General features: G+C 42.1%; 1 protein-coding gene across 3 annotated transcripts in view; it reads right to left on the bottom strand.

Moving 5' to 3' along the window:
- Window positions 1-327: 327 nt before the first annotated feature.
- supt3h (SPT3 homolog, SAGA and STAGA complex component) overlaps window positions 328-9,919 on the bottom strand; it is a 321,572-nt gene continuing 311,980 nt past the window's right edge. For 2 of the 3 annotated variants that reach the window (XM_012970255.3, XM_031901600.1), the window contains 2 exons: window positions 5,158-5,176; window positions 328-972 (listed from right to left, as the gene is read on the bottom strand). In XM_012970255.3, coding sequence (XP_012825709.1) covers window positions 734-972; window positions 5,158-5,176 — 258 coding nt within the window. In that variant the 3' untranslated portion in view covers window positions 328-733. 3 annotated transcript variants of the gene reach the window in all.

Here is a 9,919-nt window from a genome sequence, read left to right as displayed (position 1 = left end):
CCCTGGCAGTATCTGTCCTCGCTACTCGATCCCTTTCCCTGGCAGTATCTGTCCTCGCTACCTGATCCCTTTCCCTGGCAGTATCTGTCCTCGCTACTCGATCCCTTTCCCTGGCAGTATCTGTCCTCGCTACCTGATCCCTTTCCCTGGCAGTATCTGTCCTCGCTACCCGATCCCTTTCCCTGGCAGTATCTGTCCTGGCTACCCGATCCCTTTCTATTTTCGACCCCATCTCTGACACTCAACAGAGAAAAGCACAGGAAACTCGAACCTGATTTTCTCCAGCAATTGTGTTCTTGTCATTTGGGTTAAAAAACAAAACAAAACAAAAAACAACACAATTTTTATTTCATAAAGATCCAATCATAATAGTGTTTAATGCAAAAAAATATGGGTTATTTTATATATCAAACTGCAGCGATAACAATGAACAAAAATGCAGAAATATTTCCAATGGACGATCAGAGAAACATGTAGAAAAAAAGATGCATATTAAGGAAAGGATTCTTTGTAGACGGTGACAAAAATAACTCTGTATAATTTTCCTTGATCCCAGCTGAGAACATTGTTGTTGAAAGTGTCTCCACCCAGGCCAGAAGAGATGACGGTGCAGTTGGGCCGCGTGGGCTGACAGTCATCCTCTCATTGGCAATGACAAAGCCGTGTGATGTGCCTACTCCCCCACCTACGCACCATCCCAAACATCCTGCCATTAATTAGCCCAACGTTCCAGCTAGTAAACAAGTAGAGCGACTGAGGGGGTTGGAATATGAGACATCCAGTCAGTCCGTCTATAGTCACAACAAACAATCCCACCGACTAGAAGCCCAGACGGGAACTTGTCCTTCCTTTCCTTTTTTTTTTTCACAGAGGAAGAGATCACCTTAATATAACCCTCTGATTTTTCCTGTTTCTTATGCAACCTCCATATTAGCAGGCTAAAAAAGGCATCCCGGTCCTGCGGTAAGCGCTCTGCCAATAGAAAAAACAAAAAAAAAGAAAGAAAAGGGGGAAAATCTGTAATGAATTATCACATCAGCGGAACATGGAAAAGAAAAGCACGAGACTCTCCTCACTTTCTTCCTGTTTTGAGAGCGACTCTGCAGTTGGTCACATGCCTCCCCTAACGAGGGCCATCGAGCGCTTTTAATAAATAAACCATTGTGGGCAGAAAAGTGGTTTGAAGATCTATTCCTGGGGTTTGGGTAAATATGAGTCAACATTTTGCTAATTGACTGCTGCTCCTACTGTACTCGCTTATTAAGAGGGAGAATAGGCTGAGGGGCGAGGGCTAGCGTTGCTGGCTCGGGTACGGGCGATCCATTACATTGTTACGCGCAGGGCTTGGCAAGGCCGCCGTGCTCCTCCTGATTCCGACACAAAGCAATAAATTCTTGGCTGTAGGGGACCTATAAATTCAACTAAGTACTGTTGTAAACAGACTCAATTAGAGGTCAGAAAATATTGAATACAGAAATATTGCTTGAAAAAAAAGTTTCCATTTTCACTCCAAGTGCACAGGAATTCAGAAGGGGGACTTCAATTTAACCCCCATCAGTCCAGTATATACATGAGTTGAATGTTTAACTAAAGAACCCCAGCATATATAGCATAATACAGACAACTGAAGTCAGCGCTAAGAAATTAACCCCATTTACCTTGGCATATACAGAAGTTGGGAACGCCATCATTAATCAAATCCCAGCAGTTCAGAATAGACAGGAATGAAACTCAGTGCTTTATCAGCCTCATGTATACAGTACGAGATGAAACTAAGTGCTTTCTCACCTACAGTCCAACATGGACAGGTAAAACACCTCATCAATTCAGCATTTACAAGAAATAAGGCTCCGTGTTTTATCAGTTAATCCTAAAGCATATTCAGTTGAATGAACTTTATTAACTAAGCCCAAACAGTTCAGTAGAATGAACTTAGTGCTTTACCAACTATGTTCAAAAAGTTCAGCACATACAGTAGAAAGAACTAAATTTGGAGCCCACACATGGTCCAAAAATCGCACTAAACTTTGTTTCATACGTTTACATTGGTGCCGGCTTTAGTGTTTGAGCAACTAATTGCCAATAGGCCAGTAGACTGAACTTTGCGCTTTTATCAACTGAACCTAAACAATTCATAATGTACAAGAGATTTAAGTTTACCAGCTTAGGCCTAAGGCCCCTGACAGACAAAGGGATTAGTCACCTCATGTTTAACCTCCTCTAGCACAGGCGACTAATCTCCCAATCCTTTCCTATTGGCAATAATGTAAATTGCTGGTGGGAAAACATACAAAAGTTGCTTTGGCTTTCGCGAGGAACCTTTAGGAACTTTGTAAAAACAGAACAACAGACTGACTTCACCCGTTTAATTGTTCTCCATTGTCCAGATTATCCAAACCAAGAAAAGTTCTTTAATGTCACCATGAAAGGGTTAAATATATACGCAGTTTCCCGCTGCTCAGCATTGCCATTAATAATGGGTCTGTTCAGGTTAAAACTGTAAAACTCAATGCACATCTGGTGAATTTATAAAGAATGGAAAGGACCGAGCCAATCGGTATTAAATCATAGTAAATTATTGGGCACGGAGCAAAAGTGAAAAATGGCACCAGGAAAAAAATCAGTGCACGTTGGATGTGCCCACATCAGCCCTAATCTGAAAGAATTTTGTTTTATATTGGGGGCACACCCTGGTATGATCTGGGGTCACTATTCAAACCCAGCTCTGCTTCTTGCCAGTCTGTGGCATTAGATACATTGTGAGCATTGTGCACAAACAAAGGACAGCATGATGCCCTAACAGAATTTTCCTTGGTGGCCCATTGGCCCTCATTGGTTGGCTGCAAACCTGTAGCTCAGTTATGGTCAGCAATCTAACAGTGGGATTCTGGTAATTCTGCTGTGAGCTTACACGTACGTGGTAGAGACCTACACAGTTACCCGCTGACCCGTAACCCAACCCACACCCACCACCCTGCTATGCCCCCTTCCCAGACCCCCAACCCTGCCTGCAATGGGTTTAACTTACCTTCTGACATGGAAAACCTGGAAGTGATGTCATCACGGACCAGAAGTAATGTCACTCAACCAGCTAAGACTAAAAAATAGCATTACCATGGGAAGTGAGAGGGTGGGATTACTTCCACACTTGAGCCGAGTACCCAAGCAGGGTACCCATAGACAGCCCACATGGTCAGGGAATCGGGGACTTTACACACGAAACTGCATTGCAGAAACCAAAACCTGCAGGTACCAGACCCGAAGCAGGGCTCTACTATGTGGAACAAATGACAGAATAACTGTGGAAAAATGAACCTGGATAGCACTGAATCAAATGTGGAAAAACAAGATGGCAGTAGCCAAGTGGTTAGCAATGAATCACAGGGAAATGGAGTACAAGATGGTTGACATGACCAATGGATAAAAAGAAGATGGATGGCACTACAGCAGGTAGAAAAGTTGGGTGGAATTGCTGCATACGGGAAATGGAATGACGGCATTGGTGCACATGGAAAGAACCAAGATTGATGGCATCGCTGCACGTGGGAATCAAAGTCTTAATCAAGAGCAAGGCCCACTGGCCAATCAGAAATAGATTAACACTTGCTCTGGATGTATGGAGAACATCTGTGGGCATGGCCCCTTAGATACATGGCCCCTACCACTGTTTTGTTGTGTTTGATATTTGATTGATTATGGAAAGAAAATTTATAAACAATAAAAAAAGAGAGAAATACAGTTTTATAAAGGAAAGTCAGAAATACTTTGTTGTTACTATTTAGGTTCTTATACGGGACAATGTCCGACGGGGAAATAAATGTCGGCCTTTGCGTTATTAACTTCTTACATGTTCTTGCTATAAACACAAAGAGGAAGAGATTTTGGCTGCTCGGTAGTGATGAGTGAATCTGTCCCGTTTCGCTTTGGCAAAAAAGTTGCAAATCTTTCAAAAGATTCGCAAAACAGTGAAAATGTTGCGCGTCATAAAAAAATTGTTGCCCGCGGCTATTCTTTTGTTTCACGGCTATTCTTTTGTCGCCCGCAGATATTCTTTTGTTTCACGGCTATTCTTTTGTCGCCCGCGGCTATTCTTTTGTTTCACGGCTATTCTTTTGTCGCCCGCAGATATTCTTTTGTTTCACGGCTATTCTTTTGTCGCCCGCGGATATTCTTTTGTTGCCCGCGGATATTCTTTTGTTGCAAGGCTATTCTTTTGTTGCACGGCTATTCTTTTGTCGCCCGCGGCTATTCTTTTGTTTCACGGCTATTCTTTTGTCGCCCGCGGATATTCTTTTGTTGCGTGGCTATTCTTTTGTCTCCCGTGGCTATTCTTTTGTCGCCCGCGGCTATTCTTTTGTCGCCCGCGGCTATTCTTTTGGCGTCCGCGGCTATACTTTTGTCGCCCGCGGCTATTCTTTTGTCGCCCGCATCTATTCTTTTGTCGCCAATGGCTAATCTTTTGCTGCACGGCTATTGTTTTGTTGCCCGCGGCTATTCTTTTGTCAATTTTTGGACACATGGCGAATTTTTCCACTGCAGATTTTTTCATTTGTTTCGCAAAACAATCCACCAATGGCGAAACGTGGAAATTCACCGCGAATCCAAGCCTGGCAAAACATTTCACCCATCACTACTGCTCGGCCCCTGAGTTCTGTGCACAATATATTCTAGTACCGAATGATAAAACCCCTCCACCCCAAATAAAAACAGTTAATTGTCGGGGCGTTGGAGTGCACTGAGCAGCCACAATATGAATGGAGCTATTAATGTTTCATGGATGTTTTTATAATGTTTATGTAGGAGTCTGGCTACATTTTATGTAAGCATTTGCCTCCAAGCTCTAGTTAAAGGGCACGAGTGGGTGTCGGGATTGGGTGAGGTCTGCACATAAGCCGCTGATTAGATTAGGGTGCCTATTGGCTACCCCCAAACGGTTCCTGGTAACGAGGTTGCAACAGAGGAACACCCTGCCTTCTCTACTCCGGAGCAAGTAGAATATACGGCTGAAATTATTCTAACACCTTTACATAATCTGCTGATCAATTACTCCCGGTGGCCCCATTCCAACCTGATATTCAATATCCCCGTGCAGTTTAATAGTTGCTGAATAAATCTTGCCGTGCGTATAGACTGTGCATACAACATGGGTGGTCGTACCTTTGTTTTTTTGGCTTGCCTGGAAGAAAAAAAAACCCAGTAGAGGCCACTTGTGGGATATCAAATAAAATCCATTTCCAGTATAAGCTGTAAATTGTACAATTACTACAAAGATATAGGTGCACATAAGGAAACCTCACAGGTTCTAAAATATTGATTGTCCTGATTTATTAGGTTTAATACTTGTGAGGTTGCGAATGCCGACTTTGGCCAGGAGATTTCCCCTTTAAAATTATCACATTAAACAGGCTTGAAATTGCAACAACGTTACCCAGAATGCACTACACTGTGTACAGCCACCCCCCTCCCTCTCAGCTCCTTGCTTCTTTCTAGGCTTTGTCTGCATAATAATACAGGTATGGGATCTGTTATCCAGAATGCTCAGGGCCTGGGATTTTCCATATCTTTTCATAGTTGGACCTCCATACCTTAAGCCTAATAAAAAATCATTTGAACATTAAATAAACCCAATAGGGCTGTTCTGCCCCAATAAGGGGTAATTATATCTTAGTTGGGATCAAGTACAGGTACTGTTTTATTATTACAGAGAAAAGGGAATCATTTAACCATTAAATAAACCCAATAGGGCTGTTCTGCCCCAATAAGGGGTAATTATATCTTAGTTGGGATCAAGTACAGGTACTGTTTTATTATTACAGAGAAAAGGGAATCATTTAACCATGAAATAAACCCAATAGGGCTGTTCTGCCCCCAATAAGGGGTAATTATATCTTAGTTGGGATCAAGTACAGGTACTGTTTTATTATTACAGAGAAAAGGGAAATCAATTTTAAAAAATTAATTTTTTGATTAAAATGGAGTCTATGGGAGATGGCCTTCCCGTAATTCAGAGGAATGCATATACATGGGCCTTACTAGCCATGCCATTCCGCCAAGGAATGTGACCGGTAAAATTGGCCTTAAATGCTAGTATGGAATATCAGTTGACTCTTGACTTCAGTTTTAAGTGAGACTGATCCGCATCATCCAATGAGGCTAAAGGCAAGTTAATTTTATACTATGTGGGTAAATATTTTTTTACTACATGGTAACCACGTAGGTTAAAAAGTAGAGTAATGAATACGGTTGCTTTAATGAATCGGAAACTTGGCACGTGGTCTCCAAGCATGGAGTGTTCCATGTGAGAATGAATCACACACGCAAAGATTCAATCTTGAAATAAAGTGATTGTCACATCAAAGCCCCCCGAGATCACATTAGCTAACCTACATACTGTACAAACGGCCTACAGTTAGGGCCACCAATCAGCTTCCCTTTGTCATGATTTTTCAAAGGTCTATAAAAATAGCGCACATATTATATATTTAATAACAGACTTCAGAAAACATTCTGAATCTCAGCATATGATTCCCATTAGCATGACTCCCCCACCCCTTGTCCCATTTAAAGAAATACACCATATAATAACACACAGCGTGCAGTGAAAGTTGCAGTTGAAACAGGTGGCAACGTGGGCTCCTTGTGGCACCAGTGGAAGGGTGTGAAAGTACGGGATGTCCATATAGCTGTGTAAGTGCCTCTCTAAATTGACAATACATAGCTCAGCCTAAGCCAATAGTGTTGGAGCTTAAAGACGAAGGAAAGGTAAAAACTAAGTACGCTTTATCAGAAAGGTCTATGTAAATACAGCCATAAGCACTCACAGAGTCCTCTATCAAAAGATACAGGATTTCTTGTCTGTTTGTTTTCCTGTGCCACAGACAGGCAGCTCTCTCCTCTCTCCTGCTCCCCTCTCCCTCAAGAATGCTAAGAACTCCCTCCACCCCCTTAGGAATGTGGATCTGAGCCAATCAGCAAGAAGCTTCCTCATAGTCTAACTAACTGAACATGTACACTGGTCTGGGTGCAGGAGCAAGGCATTATGGGAACTTTCTTTACACAGCTCAGTGTTTTTTTCATATGAGGCTTCTGATCATCTGAACAGGAGAAATATGGGGAGACTTAAGGGCACTATTGAGAGAACTGAAAGTATGCTTGCAGCTTGAGATTAACTCTTTATTAGCCTTTCCTTCTCCTTTAAAATATATTCTGCCAATGAATGCAAACTTGGGAAGGTGGGATATGAGAATTTATTCAAGAGCAATTGTTATTTCCCACTCCCTCTCCCAGTTCCTTCATATCTATCAAATAATCATAGGTGGATAATGGTTTGAGACTACTGTATGTTGGTCTTTTCCTTAATTTCCTTAGCGGGAGGGTGGGATTATATCATTCCCAGTAAAAGAAGAGAGCACTGGTAGAACATATGGTTTACTGATAAGTCTCGGAGAATCCATAACGTTTGGATTCTGCAAGCACCGAATCCCACACGTCACATGACCTCAAGGGTTTGGATTTGGGTTTAGTTTAAGAGCCAACTTGAATTACCCATATAATCCAAGTGAGCAATTTTTGTATTTAAGTGTGCCTTCTGCAGAGTCCTACCTACGTGCCACCTTACTGACCAGTGTTTATTCCATCAAATGGCTATAAAATAGACCAGGTTGAAGCCATATTTAAAAAAAACAACCTGTTTTTATATTGGATGCAGGTATCTACGGACCCTTCAGTCAAAGCGTTCTGCTCCTGTTCCAATGTTAGGCCTTTGGATACACTTGTACAAATACCATCCGTGCTCCTAATTGCACGTGGATAAGAAGTAATAAAGATAAGCCGGGATATGCAGTACTTGGAGTATTGGAGCCCACACCCTGGTTCAGATTCAGTTGCTGCTTGGAGATAAGAAGAACCTTGACTGTACAAGCACAACATGATATTAGAGAGCTTGTTGTGACTTGATATTCTTTGAACTCCTGGGAAAGGAAAACTTTCTCTTTTCAGCTATTTTTGGTTTGAAACACATCAGAGAGGCAAAATAAGAGTCTAAATGTAAACTTGGTGCCCCCAGCAGCAGCGGCATAAGCGTGGGTTATGAACAAAAAAATATCAATAATTACACAAAACTTACAACAATATTATTGGTACCAGTACAGCAACTTCACTGGTGAATGTATAGAGCTGCAGAACATAGTGTCTGAGAACTTGACTACCACCTGAACTACCAAAGGAGATGATAAACAGATTACTAAGAGGCTTGATTAATGATCAAAGATCTTAGATCAGTGATCCCCAACCAGTGCCTCGGGGGCAACATGTTGCTCACCAACCCCTTGCATGTTGCTCTCAATGCCCCCAAACCAGGGAATTATTTTTGAATTCCTGACTTGGTGGCAAGTTTTGGTTGAATAAAAACAAGATCTACTACCAAATAAAGTCTCTTGTAGGTCGAAATTCTACAAAGAGGCTACCAAACAGCCAATCACAGTTCTAATTTGGCACCCCTATGACTTTTATGGTGCTTGTGTTGCTCCCCAAGTCTTTTTACATTTGACTGTGGCTCACAAGTAAGAAAGTTTGGGGACCCCTGTCTTAGATCAAAGATTAAGCACAAGGTGCAAAAGGGAAGGGAGGTTCCTTCCCTGAATAGGTGGGTAAGTTATAAACAGTAATGTAAGAGTAATTGCTGCTGCCATTAGAAACAGTTGGGTATTGGCCCAGGAATGCTACTGAACTAAGTACTGGGCCAGTTCCAGATGAGTCAAGTTCTAAAAAGGTGGATTTAGAGTTCCGCACAGAGCAATTCTGAAATGGAATTCTAGATGTAAAACAGATTTAAGACAGGATGGAAGTTTAAGATAGGCAGGCAGTGTATGGGAGGTAGTGGGGCGGCCATGATTTGTTGGTAATAAAATTTGGAAAACATACCAACCTCCCCTACTGTCCCACAATTAGGGAATTGTCCAAAGGTTTTTCTGTGCGTGTTTGCAAGTAAGAGCATAAAGTAAATGGTTCCTGAAGTCACGGCACCATCTCTGTAGCTCCAGAAAGGCCATGAGTGGGTTTATACACAATCTGCACTCCCACTAAAGTTACACTGTCCTCTGAGGCCGGGACTTTCTCGGCCCAGTACATTGAGCCCCATTCATTATCCATTACCCAAAAGCATCAATATGATTTGGAATCAGAATTGAGGAAAAATGATAGATCAGACAGAAGTTCTCTCATAACGGTAAAATGTTTTTGAAATGCCACTACTTTTCTACCATGTGGAACAATTTTTGATGAGTAGCCAGATACAGTATGTGCCAATTGTTTCAAAACAATTGCGAAAGAATCCTATTCTGTAAGGGTTGGTTCATTAGTCACCCCTCTGAGGGTTAATGGAAGGGCTCATTTTGGAACAGTGACTTGTGCAAAGGGAAATTTTTGGATGAAAATTGTCATTTTTTTTACCCATAGAGCAACATTTCCCCCAGAATTCCAGTGTAATTGTAATGCTAAGAATTTTCTGCTGTGACTTGCACAAGATGGCGTCAATATATGTCCATATAAGCTTTCGTAACTATCATGAGTTATAATGGCGTCACTTCTGGGGTGGCACTGTGTAGCATCCAATTAGCTTGGTGCAAGTGAATTGTAACCATGGATACAGCCTATTGGGGCACCTCTGTATTACCTCCAGGCCCAGTCTGGCAGTAGTGCCAGTGTTCCCTAGTGTCCTATTCATAAGAGCAGGCTGAAGGGGTGCAAGTTGCTAGGAGAATATATGGGTGTATGGACAAAGTACCTTTGTAAACAGCGAATGTGCCCTAAATTTTGCATCCATTCTAGAGTTGCCCTAGAGGAAAGACGGGCATTGGCACAGGAGCCAATGGAGATCACTGTACAGATCACTGGGAGATGAATATCATTGGCTGGGCTA

The sequence above is a fragment of the Xenopus tropicalis genome, chromosome 5, assembly GCF_000004195.4.
Source record: "Xenopus tropicalis strain Nigerian chromosome 5, UCB_Xtro_10.0, whole genome shotgun sequence".
NCBI lineage: Eukaryota > Metazoa > Chordata > Amphibia > Anura > Pipidae > Xenopus > Xenopus tropicalis.
Note: the sequence above shows the minus strand (reverse complement) of the source record. Positions and strands in the feature narration are given on the sequence as shown.